Source organism: Salarias fasciatus, chromosome 15 (assembly GCF_902148845.1).
Source record: "Salarias fasciatus chromosome 15, fSalaFa1.1, whole genome shotgun sequence".
Classification (NCBI taxonomy): Eukaryota; Metazoa; Chordata; class Actinopteri; order Blenniiformes; family Blenniidae; genus Salarias; species Salarias fasciatus.
Window position 1 is genome coordinate 13,388,824 of NC_043759.1, and position 23,145 is coordinate 13,411,968.

Sequence of the window (23,145 nt, forward strand, 5' to 3'; positions counted from 1 at the left end):
TAGTTTCGCTGCATCACACTGAAGAGACCCACTCTGAGAAGTGTTTAAACTCGAAGTAAATTTGAACGAGTCGATTTTCCGTCCGTGTCCGTGATACTGCGCAGTGCAATGTCACGACTCATGACAGTCGAGGAAAACCAGCATGGCTGGTTCCAGCCAGACTGACCGGATAGATCAAGTGTTGGAAGTTGGAAGCTTAGTGAGATATATTATCCATTCAAATGAATTCATTCACTGAAAACTGTTTTTCTGATGTATGAAAGAGTCCGAGCTGGCCTCAGTGTCAGTATCTGCTGTTTTCCTTCAAAGGCCGTTTGGAAGAGGAGGATCGGCGTGAGGCTGGATACCCGACAGACTGACATGCTGAGTACAAGCTACATCACCATGTGAACCTGACCTCAGCTGTGCTGTCTAGACAACATACACACACACACACACACACACACACACACGCACGCGTTTTATAATGATGTCTGTTTGGACGTGACAGGTGTTATGGCTTAAAGACTTTGTCACCCTGTCAGCTGTGTGTCTGACTGACCTAAAGTGAGTGAGGTTGGCTGTAACGTGAGAACAAAGACAATTTGTAACTCCAGACCTGGCAAAACCAGAGAATGTGACAAGAAATGAAAACTGTCAGACAGCAATGCTAAAAAAAAAATCCATTAATAATAATAAAAGCTGTTAGGGAAAAGTAAATTAAAACATATGGGGGTAATATACATTTTATCTCACTCTTTGAAGCCTTATTTTGGAATCTTTTTATACTAATCTTTTGGTTTGAGTTGAAGTCACACTTAGTCCTCTGTTTTCCTCACGTTAATATTTGTTCTGAACATTGAATTTAATTTGCAGGGTTTATGTAGGATTCGCAACTATTCTAAAAGCTAACACACAGTTTCCACACGGTTTTATGTTTCATGTTGTAGACTAAATATGTTCCACAAAACAGAAAGTACTGGCCAGTAGATCCATGTGTAATGTGTAATGTGACTCGCTTTCTCTGACAATTTTCGCAAATGATTGCATTTGTCCTTATCACTTTGTGAAAAGTTGTGTCAAGGGTGCTCATGATCCGATATGTTATATCTTCTACCACCTATAACCCCACATGGATGGGGTTTTATGCTCCAGTCTATCACTCCAGGGTGAATACAGAAACCTGCGTGGAAGTGATGCTGTTTTCAGCACATCATCAACCCTCTCTCAAATGCTCCTGTTTGCACGAGGCACTCATGGCGTCACTCCTGCAAAGCACATGCAAACCGCACACACTCTGTCTTTATGTGATCGTGTAGTTTTGCAGGAACTCATCGAATGTGGTGAAGTGTTTCAGGTTTACTGGACTGTTCCAACGTCTGTTTAGTAGCTGACTCTAACCTGGTCTTTACCTCAAATGTCCTGTTTATGCTGGTTGGTTTGTTTAGTTTCCACACTGGTTAACTGGCTGCTCCAGGCCCTGAATAAACTCTCTAAACCTTTGTCTGCAGCTTGTCGTGTGTTTGGATCCTCTGTCTCTCCCCTTGTCACAATAACCTGAGTGATTGTAACAACCGAACCAGACCGTGGTTTGGTTTGGGAAAAAAACATTTGGCTGTTTGTCTGATGCTGCCTTTTTGATGTCTTCCCTTCTTCCAAGTGATTACTTCTTCGCTACACTTCAACAAATAAGAGATCATAAAACTGTAATGTATATGCAAATCTACTCTGGCTCTGGTGAAACATACCTGCTTTGAAAAGCAAAAGTTCAACAGATGTTTCTGTGTATGTGTAGTTGTGTGTCCGCGTTTGTGTTTACATACCTGACCAGTGCGCTCATGTCTGCTTGAATCACCCCGAGTCAGACGAAAACCACAACAGGAAAAGCTGGAAACTTTAATTTCTCCTCTCTAACTTTGCCTGCTGACCTTCTTTAAGTCATCTGTGATACGCTCCTCCTGCTTTCCACCCTTTTCAGTCTTATCTTCCTCCTGTTCATTTTTCATTCCTTTGACTCTTCACATTTTTATATTCAGTCGATGTTTTTTTAACTGCATGAGAAATGAAGCCAATTTTTTTTTTTTTTTTTACATTACTTTTGTAGTTCCCCTCTTTTTTTCCTCTCAGTCTTGGCAAACTCACTTTCACACTGTTTTGAAATCACATAAAAAAAACAAGACCAAAAAATCACTCCCACCTGCACAGACTCGCACATGCAGCGGTAGACCAAACACACTTTCAAACACGTATCGCCTTCATACATATTCAGACACAACAAATCCGGGCATTAGATTAGACAAACATCAGTCCATCTTCTGCAGCCCGTAGGAGAATTAGATAAGCTATAAGTTCTAATGTTTACTTCCCTCGGAGGCTAATTATATCATTTTCGCAACAAAGATAAGGTTCACATATTTACATCAGACACATACATTTGGACAATAATGCTTCAAAACTAAACAAAATGTTCCCATCAACACTAAAGCATCAAAAACAACATTGATGGCCACATTTATCTTGACTTCCAGCTACACCACCAGGAACAAAATCAAGGTACATTAAAACAAGTCTCCACTGTAACACAATTTACATTCTCTGAAACCAATGTCCGTGGCTTCCATTGTATAACTACCAAATAAATACCTCTTCTCTTTGCTTTTCGGCATCAGCACTAAAATCTGTTTTTAACAGGTTTACAAAGTCTTGATGGCAGGTTTGAAAGAACCACACAAGCCTCTCTGGTGAAGAAACCATAAGAAGCTCATAAGAAAGCAGTCAAACTGACCTTTAGTTTTTTATTAATGAGTTATCCCTAAACCATACACCATCAAAACATCAAAGCTTTACCACACAGAACCTTGATGCAAAGCTAGGAACTTAATATATTCTCTATGCAAAATATGCAAAAAGGACAAGAGAGAGATTCATGCAAATATTCATGAGTACCTTCTTGTGCGATCATTTTAAGAATGCTATTCTTATTTTTCATAGGACATCTAACATTGGAAAAAATTCACAACTGGCCTGTCGGTACACTGTTTATAGTTTGACCCGTAGTTCCATGAATAGATTATGATAAATGAATATATAAATGCATAAATGAATAAATAGACTGGACACAAAAATATTGGAAATTAAAAAAAGAAATGTAAAATAATACAAGTATTATTTCACATTGACAAAATAATAAAATGAAGCAACAACACATCAACATTCAATATTATTTTTATTCAGGCACAAAACTACAACAGATGGAATGGTTTCACCAGAGTCTAAGGTCTCTGTCTTCTCTTGGCTCTCATGACCTCCAATCCCAGACAACGATATCCCCAAACCTCCCTCTAGTCCGTTCTTAACCAGAGTCCTCTCATCTCCTCCTGGTTCCAGGTTAAGCCTCTTCTTCATGGAGGCCCCTCTTTCCTGTTCGTCCGCCTCCTTGGTGTCATTGTCCTCACTTTAGAGTCTTCTGAGTCCTCAGCAGGTGGTCTTGCATCTTCTCTACTCTCCAGGTGGTCGGTTCCATAACAGTCTTTCTTGCTGGCCTCTGGCCTAAATCACATCTTCATACTGTAACATCAAGCAAAACCTCCCCTTTCCTGGATCGGGGAGGGCACTCCTTCCTTCCTTCCTTTAGCTCACTACCACATGCACCAAACACGCCCTGTCAGCCTTTTGTCTCATTAATGCCCCATAAAACTAAAATATACCTGTGTATGTTTTGTTAACCTTAAATACTATATATAACACATTCTCCCTCTTTGTATGACTTGAGTCATGCAAACATTTGAGTCATCAAGTTTGTGTAACATTGACAAAAAAAAAACAAAAAAAAACTGCTTCCTGTAAATTGATAGTTCTAAACTGGACTTTTGTATTTCTTCATGGTCAGATAGTCCCAGTCAATCAATCAGTGTTGTTTGATCGCCATTGTGTTTTCCTCTCCTACAGTCCCTCCAGCAGTCTTTTCACTGAACAGATCACCCCACACACACTGCAGATGAGCCCCAGACTCAGGATGCCCACGTCGATCAGGCGGCCCCCCGCTGTGAGGCGCCCCCACTGCAGTCTGAGGTGAAACAGGCAGGGCAGGATGAGCGTCATGGCCGCCCCAGTCACACTGCCGGTCAGGCCCATCAGCAGGGAGAACCTGGGCACCAGCAAGGCCAGCAGGTACGACGTCATCAACAGGGCGCCACGCACCACCAGGGCCGCTCGGGACACGCCTCGACGTCCGGGTTTGGAGTAAGACGACACAGCAGCATCTGAAGAAAGACACGGGGCAGTTCATGCTGTTATAAATGTGCTGTCACCTGTTTAATGATAATTATGATTATAATTACACTAAGATCCAAAACAAATATGGAGAAGCGTCATGCTTTTTCCTCATTTTAACAAATGACCCACACAAAGCCGACACAAATATCCTCTCTGTCAGTGTTTATTCGCACAAACCATTAACCGCGTGACTGGATTAACTGTAAACTATTCCTTCCTACTTCAACTTTATATATCTGCCAGCTCTTCAATATCTTTACCTGTTTTTGATGGTTATATCATAAATGCGAGACTTGCACAGTGAATCTTGCCGACTAAGGAAGTCCCGGGGCCGCAGTAATGACTAATATGTAATCGCAAAGCTGCATATCTCTGGCTTCTGGTGTTTTTTTGAATTTAATATATATTGCAAAAGGTGCAGGAGTGATGGATGTGAGGAGTTTTATAGCAGTTCTGTCAATGGAGACAGATCAGCAGTACAGGAGCTGATTATGTATTCTGATTGTAGAAAGAAACTTACCTTATTATCAGTTTTGAAGAAACGTGAAGATATATGTACTTAGAATTGCTTTCAGGGCTTCACTTCAACAGTTGAAGATGGGTCAGTTTCCTTAAATCTTCCTATTTTGCCACTTGACAGTTATTGTTTTGCGTTGTGGCTCGATGACTTCATGTCTGTTGACAGTCAACTTGGAAAAGTTCAGACTCCTGATTGATTTGTTGACTGTCAACACAGCAGGCTTCTTACCTGATTTGTAAGGCTTGGTTTCAAGATTCATAAATTATTCATTTCAGGTAAAATTCTTCTTAATCTGGGTCTCATTGATCAAACCATCATCGAATCAACAGACTTTTGCACCTAAAAACACGGGTCGTGATCAATGAGCTTAAACCTTATTTTTATCAGCAGAGTAATCATCCCCTGTTCCCGGCAAGATCCTCCTTTCAACTGAATCATTCCCAGCTGGACGCTGTCCGTAACACACACTTTATTGCTCACAACCGCGAGGGCAATTGAAGGGCAACTTCACAGCCCGGGGAAGTAAAAATTTAATTGATTCAACTTTCTTTAACTTGACTTTTATGGACTAGAAGGAGTTTGAATGGGACGGACCTCCACTTACAGCAGTAACTTTTCTGCTGCTCCGCAAGACAGGAAATGTGTGAAGGAGCCTATCAAAGATCAAGAGCTCCAGATTAAGCTTTTCCACTTTCGGCGGGGGAACTAAGCGACGTTTTAATTCATGCTTGACTCCAGTTATTTGGTTTATATCAGAGATGAGGATGTGCGGTGGGTTTTATTGTGGGTTTATCACCTCTCAGAACGCAGGTCTGCAGGATTTCTGCTGCAGAGTAGAACGGCAGAGGGTAGGACAGAAGGGCCTTCGCTAGGAGACACAGGTTGACAAGAGGTCGGAGGTCAGAGGGCAGGTTGTCGGTGATGACCTCTTTGATTTCTGCCCCCCAGGTCAACACGGCCTAATAAAAGAGAGCGACAGTCAATATGATGAGTCAACCTGTCGTTTCCTTTTTCCATCCCTTAATTAGAATTCCTGCAGACTCTCCTCTGTGAACTTCTGGAGCTAGTGACCAACCAGTAGTGAAAACAGAGTTTTCATGATGCACGCAGCGCCGTGGGTCCATCCCAGCATGACGCTGAACTGCCCCCTGTCCTCCATACTGCCCTCCAGTGGAGGGAGGAAGATCTGCGAGGTGTAGGAGAAGATGATGACGCCCACCGAGACGACGAAGTCCTCCGGCTCCACAGACAGAGACAAAACGGACCACGACCAGCCGCTGGCTCGACTCAGGCAGTACAACATGACCAGCAGGCTATCAAGGCGGATGAGGAAATAAAAATAAACATCAGAAAAAGTTTACAACTAAACTTAGTTTAAAACTTTCATTATATAAATTTAGCATTTATTAATTCACACACAAAGAAACCTTCACATAAAGACATCTGGCTTTTAATATGAGGATGCAACACTCAGCCAAAGACTGAATAAGCTGTATTTACTGTTATACTCTGTGCTGGCGGTGCATTAATTCAACAGAGGTTGCAGGGGAAACCCAAATTAGATCTTTGAAAGAGAGCAGGGAGGTAATGTATATGTGCACAGGACCCAATGTTCCCCCCCAAAAACTAATAGATCAGACAGCTGTTGGAAATCCAGCAGCCAGATTTTTTTTTTCCTCCCCTGCCCGGCTCAGGATTTCTCCTCTGGTGTAAGACACCTGGCATTGGATATAAATCAAACCACCAGTAACAGTATTGCGTAGCAGGAAAGAGAAGACAGATAAACCAGCAGCAGCTGCGTCGCATCCACACGAGGCCGAATGAGTGTGTGTTACACTGATTGGTAAAAATGATTGTTGAGTTCTTCGAGTGAGGCTCCGTTATCCTTTGTGAAAGCGCCGCTTGTTTTCGTTCCGTCACCTGATCAGTATGTGAGCCAGCGAGCAGAGCAGGCTGAGGGTGGAGACTGGTCTGAGATCAGTCAGGAGCAGGCAGGGCAGGAGAAACAGCAGCGAGCCCAGCGAGCACACCGATCGAGGCACAGCCAGCCCAGACAGACTGTCAGACAGCAGACTGGTGGAAACCAGTAGGTACAGGGTGCAGGTCATCAATAGTTCAATAACCTGAGACAGTAAAAAAAAAAACAGATTAGCCCAAACATGTACGCTGTATTCTGGAACATCACTTTAGAAAGACTCTTAGTGTCTATTTTATACACTGTTAGGGTGATCTAAATAAGTCAGACAGACAGGAATTAAGTTTTATTTAGTGTAATGATTCGAGGAGTGATGTAATTTCTCTGGTTTCCAGTGCAATAAAGGTTCTGACTGAATCAAAAACAATACTCTCAAATGTGACAGTATTTTAAGAACCTGCCACAAACTTGGAAAACTCTTTCATCTGTCGTTCTGAAGAAAAAGTTTGAAGACTCGATTTATGCATGTGCAAAGTGATCTGCAGAATACAGAACAAAGTGTGAATGAATGTGCTACCTGAGCGATGTTAACCATCCATCCTCCCACTCCAGACCACTTTGGCCACAGCCCTCTGCAGCAGGCCTCCATGATGTCCTGGTAGCTGTGTCGGACACGGACCTTTGACACCAAGCCGGATGCTCCACTGAAATGCAACAATTTAACAATTTCAGTGATAAAGAGACAAAAAGGTACATGAAGACGGGTTTAGTGTCAGTGGTGGACAGATACAGGACTGACGGCTCTTTTCCAATAGAGGGTATTGATCAGAATTTATAATGTAGTTACCAAATCAAAATCAAGTGTATTAGAAACGTCACCTTTGTGCATCCTCATACAAACAGTCCACCAGGATCCTTCCGGTGTGGTTACAGACCCACGCAGACACGATCAGCAGGACAAGGCCCACGTAGCCCGACTGCACCAGGGCAAAGGGCAGACCCAGCACAAAGATGCCCTTAAAGGTCAAGGAGAAACATAATGAATAATATATTATAAGTGTAGAGTGAAAGAAATACATACCTTTATCATCTTATTGCCTTCTTGTTCTAACTATGTATTAAAAAAATTAGGGGAACTGGAAGACAAAGAGATGTTTTTTTTGTTTTTTTTTTTGATGTTTTTGTTTTGCATCTGACAGTCTTCCTCTTCTTTTTTTTTAACCTACTTACATCAAACTCTGGTTTGCAGTGATTTGGAGCCAATCTGAACTGGATAAATTCACCACACAACTAATTCAGAGACAAAGACAACATCCTACATTTTGGACTGAACAAGTCTGACTAGCCAGACAAACTCATGTGCACACAGGTAGAACATGAATATTTCCTGCAGAGAGATTCTGAAGACCGGAATCGAACCGGGGGTTTCTTCGCAGTGAGACATTTCAGTCGTTTCCTCACATATGAAAAGGTGTAAGGCAGGATTAAACCATATAATCAGTAAAGCAATATGCAACAAAAATTTCAAGAAAACTCTCTGAAGATGTCAGAAATCAATCACATAATGGAGATTCCCTCATATGTGCCTGATACACATGATGAATTTTCTGTTTCAAACCTAAAATTGAAGGTGAAAATGGCTTCCAAAATTATGAAACTGTGGTAGAAATAAAGTCTTGCAGCTTTGTTGGAATAAAAAAGCATTCAAATTATATGAACATATGGAGGCACGATAGTGAATACCAAACCTCTAAATGAGGCTGCATTAGTCAGAGTCAATGTGGGATGGTCAAAACAAACACCGTGTGCATTAAAATGGAGTAAATAAATGAGTAAAATGTGGAAAAGAAAAAAAAAACAATGAATGAGGGTGACTGAGGAGGTAGAAAAGAGAGAGAGGAGAGATGAAAGGCCTGTTCATGGATGGATGATGAGGAGGCGAGAGGAGAGTTTTGGCGCCGTGCCTGGAGAGTCTGAGGATGCAGGAGACCAGCAGGAGCAGAAGGAAGAGGAGAGTCAAGCTTTGGCCCAACACCAAGGGAAAATTTCAGCGACTGCCAGAGACACAGAGAGACAGAAAGAGAGAGAGAGAGAGAGAGAGAGAGAGAGAGAGAGAGAGAGAAAAGAGGAGTTGAGGGAATGGAGGAGAAAGTGGGAGACAAGAAATGAGTGGAGCAGAGGGAGAGACAGACTGGAGAGATGTGGAGGGAAGTAGAGGTGTCGTCTCCCTGCTTGAGAGCACCAGGTAGGATGATGGAAGATCAGAGGAGACAACATGCTACTTTGATGGAGTCGCCGTGTTTTCAGTGTTGGAACACGGAGAAACGCAGACTCACCCAGAGACATGGAAGCACATCATAGGTGGCAGCCACAAGCACACGGTGCGGACGCATAAAGCCCACTCGCGCACACACACTCTCCCCTCTTTCAAGCTACTATTTTGTAACTGGTGTCTGTTCGGCATATGTTGATGGAACTTTGATGTTCAAATGGAGCTGCTGGGGGATGAAAGCCGTTTCAGAGAAATCTGACGCTCAAGTGTCTGATTTCATCTCCCACCCTCTCTCTTTCTCTCTCTCTCTCGCTGCGCTTCTCTTTCCGTCTGTGTTTTTGCCAACTAATTCCTCATTGGCTACTGTGGGCTCAACCTGAAGCGGCTACCAATCAAAAAGGAAAAAAAATAAATGGTACTATAAGAGAAAAACAAAGTGCCCGATTGGTTTGAGAAAAGACAAATATGCTGCAATTAGACGGTCAGATAAAATGTTTTCTTATCTTCTTATTTTGGGATGATTAACTGAGCACTTGTGCGTTTTTCTATTTTGTTAAATAGTCAGCACTGGCTACCTGGCACACACTGGAAAAAAATAAAGATTAATGCGGATCACTTGTTCCTCCTCCATCCTGGACGTCCAACAGCAAGAATTCATCCGCTGCCCTCGGGGTCATGTCTAATACTTTATGCAAGCACATGCCTCGTTCACAAAAAAATGACAGAGGACTGCCTCTGCTCGCTATGCGGGGATTAGACGGAGCTGGCTTGAGCCAGAAGAGACAGGTTTGACATTTAGATAACCAAAATGCCCCCCCAAGATCACAAGGTCCTAGTCTTGAATTTTATCAAAAGTTTTTTTTTTTTTAAATAATAACAATAATTTCCATAGATTGGAAAAATTATTAAAAAAAAAAACCTGGATTAAATTATACTTAGGTTAAGTTCTATCAGTTTAAATCTGCAGAGTTATCTGAGACAATAACAATTAAACACTGGGTGACTACGCAGTTCAGTTAGTTCAAAGAAACAATATTTAACTGATTTCTCAGAGGTGGAAATGGAATGCATTTTTCATTTCAAGAAAAAAAAAAAAAGAATTAAATGACAGTAAATAACAAAGTAGATATGATTCTCTTATGCTTTCAGTCCATATCCAGATTGGAGCCGGATCTTCCTGTTGTCAGCAATCTTTCTTAAAACAAAACGGGGTCATTCTTCAATCTCCTGCCACTCGGGTTCGATTTGAAATTCACAAGCTTCCCTGAGCTTGAATTTTCTATGCAGTTTCAAATGAAATGCCACATGTAAACAGGGACTCCTTCACTCAAAGACGGTTAAATTAATACAAGTCCTGCTCTGGTCCCTCAGTCTACAGCTGGAGCGTCCTCATTAGCAATCAGGTTGGAAATCAAACTGAGATTCTCAATATTCCCAAGTTGGGAGCCTTGAGAGCTGGAATACGTTTTTTTTTTTTTTTTTTTTGGCAGGAAAGTTGTTCTCTAATAAAAACTTTATTGAGCTGGCAGACAGACATTTGTATTGGCACCAACACGCTGCCACAGGAAAATACATATTTTCTTCTGAGTCCTGACGGGGAATAAAACTGCTGGCATTTTCTTTTTTAATTCTTGAGACATCTGTTGGCTGATCTAGAGGATCTCTAATTACTGCAGTGATGTGTCTTTAAGCATAAGATACATTCCTAAGCTTTTATTATTATTATTATTATCATTATCAGTTTTGTAATTCTCCATTACTGTTGCAGATTTTTAGCAGTTTGACACCTCATCCCGACCACAATGTGAAGGATTACAGAGCAGGTTTGCAGATCATTTGTTAAGACTGCTGATTAAAGTGTGGCTCAGATCATGACCACCCTATAAAATATTAACCAACCAACATTAGCTCTAAAACGGCTCATAAAAATTTAGCTCCCTTTCAAGAAAGACATAAATGTGCTGCTGAAAAATGAGGGTAAAATAAAAAACTGTTCAAAATACAGAGTGGCTGGAAGCACTGCGGTCACGAAGGATCAGAGAGAAAAGCTATTCTGATCCGTTCTGTATTTATCTGATCTCCAACTTTCAGAGAAACAAACTTTCTACACCTCATCTGGCACAGACACTCATTCTCAAAGGAATAACTGGGAAGAAGAAAAAGAATTCCTGGTAATGGCATAGATACGCCAAAATAAACAGACCAAGTACACGCAGTGTTTGTTTTTCTGCAATAATTCACGTTGTGAATATGTGTGTATGTTCAGACAACAGTATCAGCAGTGATTAAATCTGCATGTTCACTCAAGTGGACTCTAAAAGCATGTTAATTTGCTTGTGTTTCCGAACATGCATATTATGCATGTGTGTGTATGTGTGTATGTGTGTGTGTGTGTGTGTGTGAATGCATACATTCATTTGATGCCCTAATGTCATAATGTATTCTCCAAAGACCCGGTGACACTGTTCAATTACGCCACAGTTATTCAGTGAAAGAACACATTTACATGAACACAGTAGTTGAATATGGCTCAACATTTACAGCATAATGAGCTATTAGCATTACTGCCACGAGGACACTGTGTGACCGGCAGATTTTCATTAACAAAAAAAAAGAAAGAACGAAAGAAAGAAAGATTTGATTTGTGCCTAATTTGATTATGAAGACTGTAGCGCGCCTGACAGAGCACAAAGCATTGTTTAGGAATATGAAAACACAATGAAGGCAAATGAAATAACCTAATGCTTTCTGAATGCCGTGCTGCAGCTTAACAGCTAACTGTTGGCATTTAGATTTCATGTTTAAGAATAGGGACAGACAAACGCATAAAGGAGGACCGGCATGCCAAAACTGAACCAGGAATAATGGATTTGCAACTCTTATTATCACAGCCTATGCTTTCAAAAAAATAACAAACATGAGACATTTGTGGAATTGTCTGTTTTAAAGATGCTTGATGAAGCAATGAAATAACCTCTAATGAAAAGATTTCACCTGATTTGAACAATGGCAAACATTCTTGCTTTGTTTGAGTCATGCTTGGGAATTAAGTGTATGACTTGTATCTTTCTTATATATTTTGGGTGAAATGTGAATTTATCTGTGTGTTTGTCAGTGAAACAGAGTTATCTCTGCTCATATGACAAAACTGCTCAAGAACGTGGTACATCCATAACTATGACAAGGGAATGACTCTGGGGTTCATTTGAGGCTAATTCTAAATAACCTGAGGTACAATTTACAATAATAACACACCAGAGAGTTTATTATTCAACATCAAGGAATCAGTGGGCCAAAGTCCAGCAAAGATTAATTAAACAAAGTTTTTAGGATCTCAAGAAAACAAAACACAACACTTAAAAATTATATTTAACAATTAAATAATGGAATTCTTAAAAACTAAATTTAAATAACTTTTGTAGAATCCAGTCAGTGGGTATTGAATTAATTAAATTTATCTTAATATGGAAACTAAAACTTTTGAATTGGGAACAAATCACTGACATTTTAACAGAAATTGGATGTTTGTATCAAAGATTGTCCAGAAGAACATAATTTTATCTTGGAGGGCACCATCTCATCGACAAAGCTGTGTGCCAATGAAAGAACTAATTTTTTTTTTTTTTCGTTAAAATTATTCAATGTATCTTTAAACAGGACATGGCAGCAACCGCTGAATATTTCTATTCATCAAAGCTGCCTTGGTTAGAGAACCCTGTCTGACCGAGCATACCAGCGGTAATCACTGTACCTGTATGGCGTTTGTGACGTTCCAGCCGGCCTCCCAGGCAGTGATGGTTGGGGGATCATTCAGACGTGTGTTGGCTTTAGAGCTGTGAAACGGAGAAGTCAAGGTGACGTTGGCTTTGTCTTTTTCAAGATTTTTACAGTTTGGAGGAGTTTCTTCTACTGTTTCCTCTCTTCCTTCTTTGTCCTTTCTACTATGTCCTTCCACATCACCTCTCTGAAGCCTGTAGGGTCTTTTCTTGCTGAAATTTGGGCTGTCGTCAATCACACGTCTCGGTTTGCCCGTTTGCGTCACACGAGACCTTCTTTCTTTGGCACTATTCCTGGTGGTTTTGGCGAAAGGGGAGTCTGTGGCAGTAGAAACAGCTGATGTTATGGTAATGGCCTTATTTTGAGAGAAGTCGAAAGTAGCTCTGGTTTCTTTGAAGCCTTGCTGAAAAGCGCTGCTGGATGGCATCGTGTTGGAAAGAGGTTCCTCCAGATTATCTCTGTCGGTCCACACCGGACTGTTTTCACTTCTATTTCCTCTACTGTCAACATAACATGCATTGCTCTCCCTTGATGTGTCGTCAAGCGGAAATCTGATGTCCTCACAATAAACTCTGTTCAACTCATCGCTTTGGGTCAGAACCAGCATCTCATCGTCTTCTTGAAGAAACCTGCAGATGAAAAAAGACTTGAGTTTATCAGTGCTTGGACCATCATCAACCTCCTCCATCAAGAATTAAGATGAAGGTGTTCATACATTATTAAGCTGAGATTTCTGATCTGCCTCACCTTGCTGTCCAGCCCAGGTGTAGTCTGGATGCAGCCCAGTCCCACAAAGACCCAGCAGCACTCCAGGGCTGCCAGGAGCGCTGACCCCAGAGAGGAGAGCCCATCTTCAGCCTCAGTGTCTGCACAGTCTGCACTCTTTGCCTGTTCAGGTCTCGGAGTCTGAAGGAACTTGACTGACACTGGACCCAAACACAACTCTCACAACAAACCACCGCTCAAAACCCAGGATGCACATTTACAGTAACATTAGCACATCTGCATAAATACCCACATGCAAGGTGTGTGAAGTGATTGACAGGCCGGTGAGCTGTAACATTATAATGTGGCAGTGTTTTCAGCTGTGAAGGAATAAACAGTTATAATGTCTCGCACATAAAGACATTCAGGAGTGGATGTGGTGGAGGACAATAATGAATTTACTACGGGTTTTTTTTAAAATGAAAACAGGAACTTTATTCATCTCTTCTCCTCTTCTCTTACCTTAAAATGAATAACACGTCATGTAACTGAGAAAAAAAATGAATGAATGCATTCACCTAACATGGCAGCAATGAGCTGATAAATGCAGTGACTATGATCTTTATGTTGACATAGAAGGACGAAGAAAAATAACCCTCACAGTTCAGTTCGGAGCTTCTTTGCTGAGACTGCAAGTTCAGAAATTAAAGTGCTTTCAGTTGATACAGCCCACTCACTGTTCCCTTTTATTTAACATCTTTTGTAGAGCATCCAGCTGTGCTTTTATGAGTGGCAGCACCCCGTTTTGCCCCAGAGTGTGGTGAGTTGTGAAGGGCAGCAGGAGGAGCCATTGAACAGAAGTGTACTTAATGGGCTGGGCTCAGCTGGACCGAAAACTTTTCCTCACTTCTCATGCGTGCTCTCTGTGCACCATTACTTCTTTTGGACCCCACTCACCAGCCATTATGTGTTTTATTTTGCATTTCATTGTCTTTTCTGTTAGTGTTGGTTGCTAAAACACTGTTGATGTAATGTTTGTTGTTGCATTTGAAGTTTCAGTCTCCAAAACTGGAATACTCCTTGGACTTCTTGCAGTTCAGGGCTCTAAATAAAAACATTTATTCTACATTTTCAATTCTTTTTTCTAACATGGATGTTGCCATTCGATGTTAAATAAAAGGGTGATCTCATGATCAACCACTGAAGTTTACATAAGTTTACATTTACACTTACATCTCTGAAGACGAGAGTGGGAATTGCCAATATTCTTCATAACACATGATCATTTCTGTTCTGTTGAAATCAATTGAGGGGAAAAAACATATTTATAGTTTATATGTGCTTTTGTCAGATTTTACCATTAGTTAATGGTTTTTGCCCTAAAGCTTGCGTTATAGCAGTATTTTTTCCTGTGCTATTCTCACAAAAGCAAATATTTTTTTCGTGAAATAGCCAGTTTATCTGCAATTTGATTTTTTCCCCCTGAATTTAAAGGAAGTTATTTAAAAAATGCAAAAGCACAGGGGTGAAGAAAGACTCTCGGACCGGGACTCGAACCCGCCACCTTTAGGTCATGCTATGAATGACGTGAATGCCCACACGCTTACCCCCAACAGTGGCGGCCGAAGCAGAAGGAGGAGAGAAGAGAGGAGGAGTAGGAGGAGGAGGAAGAGGGAGAAGAGTTTGGCTCAACTTGTGTGAAACTTTCCTCCCACATTCAACTCCAGAGTGAACCGCGCGTGAGCACGGCGCGCGCTCAACCTCGACATTTAAAGCACAATGGACGAAACGAAGCGACTCGTGCTCGTGCTTGGCGCCACGCTGCTGTGGCTGCAGTGCCACCATGCCCAGCAGAGAGGTAGGTCCTCACCGCTTCACTCATTATCTGACCCGTTTCTGCATTGGTGATGAGGGATGGTTTGCAGACAGATCTGGTCATGGTTTTGAAAAAAAAAAAAAAAAGCAAACTGGTCAATTCAGATAACAGTGCGTTTGTTATTTATAGACTCATAAATTAAATTAAGTGCTTTGAACTTTGACAGTCATATATCACTGGGCTTGCTGTTCCCAGCAGCCCTACAGGTTGTCCTCTGTGTGTCTTTTGAGTTACAGCAGTTGAGCTTTCAGTGAACTCTTTCTGCAACTCCATGTGTTGGCTCTGCATTTCTGAGAGTTTCTTGATTTTGTTTGTGGAGGAAAAAAAACCAAACTTTTTTCTTAAAAAAACACCATTAGCAACTCATGTGAACTCAGTTCTGCTTGACCAAATTAAAAAAAAAAAAGTTGTTTTCACATTTTTGCAAGCACACTCTGTGTTTCCTCCTGCTGCCAGTACTTATTTGCAATGGTTTTTGGTATGTCCTAAAAGGTTTTATCCTAATTTCATGAACCCTCATTTAGAAGTTATCTTTAAAACGCAGAGATGTGAAATTCAGTGACATTGTTCGACTTCCCCAATGACAAGTTCTCAGAAGTGTGTGAATTATCTTGACTGTTGATGTTTTATCATCAGGAACTCTAAAATCAGTCAAAGGGGTTGAAAGCTGGAATTTCTCTGTGAGCCAGGTGATAAAACCCTGAAGCCGCTCGCATCTTGAACCAGGGCATCGGCTTTCTTTATTGACCAAGGCATTTGGCTTTTGGGTTCATGTGGAATACACAAAAATCTTTTATTACTGGCAACCATGTGAGCAGAGCATGATTGATGTATGATTCTGTGAGAAGAGCCAAAGGTGTTCTGAATCATCAGGAAGTGATGCTAGCTTTGTATAACTTGGCATTATGACCAGAAACCTTTCAGTAGGATGGAAACTGCCAACAGTTTTTAATTCTTTTTGGAGTACTTATTTTTATTTCAGGCTGTTTGAGCAAAGTCTTCTTTGTTTATTTGGCTATGTAATCAATTAACATATAAAAGCAGGGATTTCTTCTGGGAATGAAACAATCACAGGGGGAGTCTTGAAAGTGGAGTATTGTCTTGAGAGGTGTGAATACACGACTAAATTTGTCACACTGACAATCAAGAAGAACATTTCTCTCGTATAAAGAAACTCTCACAGAAATCCAAAAGTCACAAATCGTTGTGAAGTAGGTCAGATGCCATTAGGTATCCTGTTTGATAGAATCGCACTTTGTTTCATCTCAGTTGAATCCAACATTACAGCCAATCCTGCCGCGAAAGGCACTCGAGGAAGAAACGCGGCTCCTTGCCGCGGCGCATTTGCAGGCTTGTGAAAGATTAATTAATGTGCAGCGTGCGTGTTGGGGCCGTGACACAGTCAACAATGAAAAACGAGCTGCGAACCCTTGAGCGGAGATGTGGATTGACAGCTGAGACAAAACCAATATTGCACGGCACACAACAAGAGTCAAAATATTCACACGAGCGATGACTCTTGACTTGTAGATTTGCTGAGTACATTGTCCCACTTTATTATTAAATACACTTTTAAAAACGGCTGTTTGATTGTGTGTTTGAATAGAGTTTGTATGCGTGCGTGTGTCTGCGAGGGCTGGATGATTTTCCCGTGAAAGATACGGCACGTCTATAGCCGGCCATGCTTTTCTCCCTCGCTTCTTACCTCTCAGAAACATCTCCGAGTAGGATTTGACCCAGGAGTGCTCCGGACCTCCTGCGGAGGGGAGAGGGAGGCGCTTGCCTTCAGGACGCGGTTCTGCATACTGTTTATGCGTTTGAGAGCGAAAGTGAGTGAGTGGAGGAGGCCAGGAGAGGCCATCTGCTTTAGGAGCCTCATTACCAGGCGTGTCAACCAGGCATGCTCTCTATCAGCAACAGAGCTCCGAGAGAGACACCGGGAGATAATCGGACTGAGGAGGAGGAGGAGGAGGAGGAGGAGGAGGATGAAGCAGGGAGCAGGGTTCTGAGAGAGATGGAGAGGAAAGGAGGGTGCGTTCAAGAGTTATTAGGCATCGGAAGAGGCGTCAATGATAGGAGGAAGATGGATGGAGCACGTAGACGGAAGGATCAGAGGACAGAAGAGAGAGGATAAGGTTAAAGCACAGATAGCGAATGAGAGAGTAGGAGCATACGCAAACAGAAAGTTTGCATGGAAGTTTCTCAAACTGTTTCCTCTGTATCAAATCAGGTTTTTGTGCCGGCTCGCTGGCAGGAATTGGACCACTTTTTGATCGAGAAATTACACTTTTTCAGAGATATTGAGAAAAGGTTGAGTTGAGGTTGTTGCTACATGTTCAACGGTGCAGAACGTTTGACTGCATTGAGCAGTTGATGCTTTAACTGGATCGCTTTCTCAACTCATAGGAAAATCTGGATAACCTTTCAGTTGATTAACTTTTCTTTACTGTGGACAGTTCATCTTTATATGAGGTGTTTGAAAGACAGAAACCACTGACAAAATGGATATAAATTCATTATGTGACAACCGCAGACTCTGAGTTAAATTTTGCATTTACAGCATTTACAAATATTGAAATGTACTAACCAGACTACTGGACTGACAAGTATAATGCGCTGGAGTATTAGTCGCCTCTGTCACAAACTTCTTCATAAAGAGCAAGTGCCCTGGTTTGTAAGGTGTATTTAAAGAACTTAGGCTAAATTTCAATGCACATAACATGTTAAGAGTCCGATCTCTTTCCATTGGAGTCCACTCAATTTATAGAAGATAAAGAAAAGCCTAAAAAATAAATTGGATGAAGTGTTGAACAACCAAATCTAGAGAATGTATTAGATGAATTTACACTTGTAATGAAAAACTAAAACACTCTTTAAGTTTTGAATTTTCATTTGTACAATATGTAAAACTTGGGAGCCCGTCCAGACAGCTGTATCTCTGAAAGATGTGAACACCATGTTTCTGACGAGAGGAAAATTGGAAAAGTTTTGAGAAGTTACCTGTAAAGTTGACTATGTTGATGTGAATCGGCCCAGCCTGATTTGCATGACTAAATTCACTAGAGGCACCAGTGAGGCTGGAATTCTGACTTGGCTTGTAAAGCACCAGAAAGATCGACCTGTTTTTTTTTTTTTTTTTAATTCAGAAGACTCATTGTGATTTCTTTATAGTTCTGCTGAAACCTCATGCAGCATCTTTAAAATGAAAAATGACAACATGTCAGGAAGAAAACCGACAGTTTGACATACATGCAGGTGTAGACTGATCCTATAAAACATTTAGCCCTTGGTGTAATCGATGCTTAAAAAAAAAAAAAAAACCCAGGTAATTTGTGGATAAAAGGTCCTGTAGGAGAGACTAGAGATGTGTTTATAAGTTTATGCTAATGTGGATTTAACCAAGCCTGGCTGAATGCGATGTGAAGACAGGAGAGGTGCCGCAGTGAAGGCGCCGTGAATCCAGAATGGCTTTCCCTGCCCATCAGAGAAATCAACATTTTTATGAGCTGAATTCTTCCCGATGTCATGATGTTTCTGGAATATGTCGGCGTCACTCTGCTATGTTAATGCCGGAGCAGCCGAGCTTAGCTGAATGGATTTGATGGTACGCACCGGAGGGAAAGCTTGCAGACGTTTTCTCAGAGATTCGCTGAATGTAATCAATGTGCCCGAGAAAATAGGAGGAGAGGAAAGGTAGTGATGGAAAGAGAACAACATCAGAAAGAGGCAGGGGAAAAGCAGGTGTGTTTAGTGAGGCTGAGATTGTGTTTTGATAATTAGTCAATATGTGGCTGAGTCCCTCTCGCAGGCAGTGTGAGTTCCAGGTTGGAGCCTCTTGTTTCTGTCTTCAGAACCGACTTCGTATTTCTTGTCATAGCTTCAAAACGACGCTGGCTGCTGTCCTCGGAGATTCTGCTCCATATTGACATTATTCACACAGTTGCTGGAGATTTGTGTGCCGCTCATCCGTGATGTAAATCTTCTATTTCAGCAGAGCTGGAAGTTCTTTTGGATTGAATTTTGGTAACTCTCTCGGTCGTGATTACAGGTAATTATGAAGGCAGTTACATTAAACTCATTGTTTAAAAGATAACTGATGATATACTCTTGTCCATATTATTTAAATGACACAGTACAAATCAAGACTCATCAGACAAGGCAAGATTATCCCAATCTTATGTTGTCGAATTTTACTGAACGCTTTGGCCTCCGTTTCATTTTTGTAGCTTGACAGCAGTGACAGACACCTGCTGTGTACTGTTGTTGCTGTGTCCCATCTGCTTGGAGATTTGACATGTTGTACACTCAGAAGTGGTGTTCAGGATGCACGAGCCCCGGTGGATGTGCAGTGAAATGTTTGCCTCCTTGCTGGATGGATGGCTTTGTTGTTGACTGGTAAGACACAGCTGTGTTGCACTTATTCTTCAGTGTCATGTTTTTGCTGTGAAGCATCATTATTTGACTCATGTTGGACTCTATTTATTAAGAAAAATACATATTGACACATTTTTCCCATCGCTGGACTTTGAGGTTGGGCTTATTGCTGCAGGAATGCACAGATCTCCCTGAGCGAAGGCAACTTGCTGTGAAGTTGTGTTTGGCTCCACAGCAGCCAAGAATTAATCAGTGACATTGCGCCAAAGACATGGATCACATGACCACCAACAGGTGTTTGGGTGTCCGTGTGCTTTCGGAGGAATCTACTGGGTGCTAAAATTAACCAGGTGCTAAGCCGGAACGCTGCTGGATCGTCCTCGTCAATCAGAAAGACAGCGCCGCGCGCTCCTGTACGGTTTAGTTTATCAAGAGCAGCGAAACTTGAGCGAAGATGTACTGACGAAGGATCCAAAAGAGTAATGCAAAAACCAGGAAATAGTCCAATAGTGAATATAACTCAAAATAGAATACATTTTCAAATCTTATCAACTTTTTTAAAGCCACAGAATAGCTTGTTTCGTTGGCAAACTGTTGACTGTGCTCCGCTGCGATAAACTGTGTGTTGATAGGATTTTCACATCATGACGTACTGTTAATATTTACAATGCACACAATATCCAAACCTTTTAGGAGCCGGGAGTCATCAAAGTCATGCATACATTCATGTGATGCTTCAACCCAGTCACTGGACTTTGTTTGTGCTGACGTGTGTGACGCGGCTCACAAAATATTTGCCTTGTTTATTCTGCCGTGCACGTTCCGCTGTTTGCATGTATCGCCGTGTGTCTCTGCTTATTACAGTAGCGTGTTAATATTTGACTTGCGCCGTTCCCGGCGGGGCTCCACCGCCGTCTACAAAGTGCGCGTCTACCGAACAAAATCTAAGTCTCCTCTCTGTTCATTTGCGCCCGTGTGTGTGTGTGTGTGAGTGTGAGTGTGTCCTGGCTGTTTTGTTGTTAGGACAGCATTGATAATGCTGAGGAGAAAATCAATAGTTAATTCTAGCAGGGACACAATAGCTTCTCTGCCCAGCTCCGTTCCACGGTGGGCTCAGACGCAGAGAGAAGCAGGGCATGAGCTGATGAATTGGTAAGTGTGTGTGCATGGGAGTTCATCATAGGTGTATATATGTGTTTTGCACCAGGAACATATATTTTTTTAATGTGCCTAAAAAAATAAACCAGACCCTGATATGGATTTGCAGGGAAAATAAATGACAAACTTTTTTTTTTTTTTTTTTTTTGGGTAGATTGCAACTCCCAGCATTGATTTAAAAACAATGTTTTATTTATGCTACATAGCTCAGCAATAGCACACATGTTTCTGGAGTGGAATATATGAAAAACAGTGGGGAATAATGCAAGAATATTTATTTGGAGACGTGAATTTCCTGTTGGAGACACTTCAAAATTAAAAGTATTCTGCGAAGTCAAGTTAAATGGACTCTAACTGCCTCACTTGAATGTGGCATTACAAAAATAACAGCCAAAAATGACCCATATTCTCTGTGAAGCACCGCTCCGGGGAAGTTTGATGGTCCTCATTCTCAAACCTCTTTAGTTTTTTTCTGACACATCTACTGTGGCGGTGTGAATAAATTGCTCTCTTGGAGCCTGTTACTTTTAAGTTAATGGGTATCTTACTTTGAACACAGCAATCTCTTTGGTATAATGCATTAAAACCCATATTAAGATTTATCACTGAAACTTAACCATCGCTACTCTTAAGTTTCATCTTCTTCATTCTCTAACCTCCAAAAGCCATCCAAACAATATTTTTTTGTCGTTTAAATTTTCTGTGAAATAAAGCTAGAGATTTATTTTCAAATCTAGTTGGACAATGCCAGCAAGAAGTGAGAATGAGTATTTCTGGGAGTGCTCAGGTTTACCAGTTTGATAGTTTAGGTCAGTCAGTGAACAGCTGGATTAAATTTTCGTGAAGAAACAAGAAGGAACATTTAAAATTATAGTAATACTGAATTTTATTTTGGTGTAACTAACTGAACACATAGATCTGGTTTATTTAGATGCTGAAAATACAGTCTGAGGTGTGGACAACTGACCCAAAAGCAGAGGACATGAAACTTTAATCAGTTTACTGTGCTGGAAAGGAAGGGGTTCTGTCCATAGTCAGTTCATGAAGCAGCGAGAACTAACAAGGTTTTTCTTTAATGACAGGAGTGAGGGCAGGCTGAGGTCAGAAGCAGACAAAAGCAGAGGAGATTCACAACACTTCACCTGGTGCAAAGACCAACAACATACCGAGGTCAGCTGGCACGACCGAGGACGGCACATTTACACACACTGGGAGCGAGGAGACGGCGGAGCGCAGCCGACAGCGCTCCAGGAGCGCTCCGGGGGAGACACTTGTAGGGAGATCATCCGACATGTCAGACACGCAACATGAAATGTGCACGACAAGAGCCTAGGTCCCTATGACATGTACCACGACACGAGAAACTAAGACCGGAATAATATGACACAGTAAAATTTACAAGGAATCATAAAGGCGATAAAACACAAGCAGGAAAGCATCTCACAGAGACAGCAGGTGGAACCAAACAGCTCAGAACAACGCTTCCCTGACATTTCTTCAGAAAAAGCTCTTAGCCTGTGATTTAAAGGTGCTGTAGGCAGGATTTTGCTCGTCAATGCTAATTTTTCTGTGTTTAGTTTGGATTAAATGTTAGAGTATCCATTAATAATCCTTTAGGAGTGTAGCATAATTGCACTACCGCAAGGACGCAGCGTTTCCATCTGTCTGTGTTCTGAGCTGAAAAGGAATCTCCACAGCTCCAGGTATCTTTGACCAATCAGGAGAGCCCATGAGGCTCTAACTGTGATTGGTCGAGGGGCGTTCGTCGCACGTTCTTGTGGGAGGGGCTTAACTTGTGTAAGGGCGTGATATCAGAGAAAACGGGACAGAATTGGCTGTGCTGGGTTTCAAATCGCTATCTTAGATGGGTCAAATCGCCATCTTGCTTAGGTAAACCCAAGCAAGATGGCGGAGATACGGAATCCTGCCTACAGCACCTTTAACATGTAGGTTTACCTGGTTTAACAAAACAAAAGATGGATGAAGCATTGAATGGTGTGTGTAATATTAAAGTATAAACTATTGGGAGATGGAGATACCTGTGGTACCTTACAGGACTCATCGGCTGTCTCCAGGTGTTACTAGTGCACATGGGTTTCAACTTACCCAGCCAAATTCTACAGTTTGAATGCTTTTTGAACCGCTTTAAGGTCTTGCTTGTATTTTAGACTTCATCCAGAACATTTCTGGTGCTTTTAGAGCATCATGTACTGACACAGACTCTAAACATCTTAAACATGTCTGTGTGCATGATGCATAATTAAAAATGTGTTAGACTGACAGGAGAACAGATC

At 41.5% G+C, this 23,145-nt stretch overlaps 2 protein-coding genes across 2 annotated transcripts in view; one reads left to right on the plus strand and one right to left on the minus strand.

Annotated features, from left to right (window-relative positions):
• Nucleotides 1-3,921: 3,921 nt before the first annotated feature.
• LOC115402303 (vesicular inhibitory amino acid transporter-like) lies at nt 3,922-13,589 on the minus strand. Its single transcript, XM_030110816.1, has 8 exons — nt 13,486-13,589; nt 12,713-13,367; nt 7,569-7,705; nt 7,267-7,393; nt 6,695-6,897; nt 5,850-6,087; nt 5,571-5,733; nt 3,922-4,241 (listed from the first exon to the last, which is right to left on the minus strand). The coding sequence occupies exons 1-8, from the start codon at nt 13,587-13,589 to the stop codon at nt 3,922-3,924; spliced, it is 1,947 nt and encodes a 648-aa protein (XP_029966676.1).
• A 1,609-nt stretch (nt 13,590-15,198) lies between these two features.
• lama2 (laminin, alpha 2) overlaps nt 15,199-23,145 on the plus strand; it is a 163,599-nt gene continuing 155,652 nt past the window's right edge. Inside the window, 1 exon segment of the mRNA XM_030109644.1 lies at nt 15,199-15,301. Within this exon segment, the coding sequence (XP_029965504.1) occupies nt 15,223-15,301 (79 nt within the window). The 5' untranslated portion in view covers nt 15,199-15,222.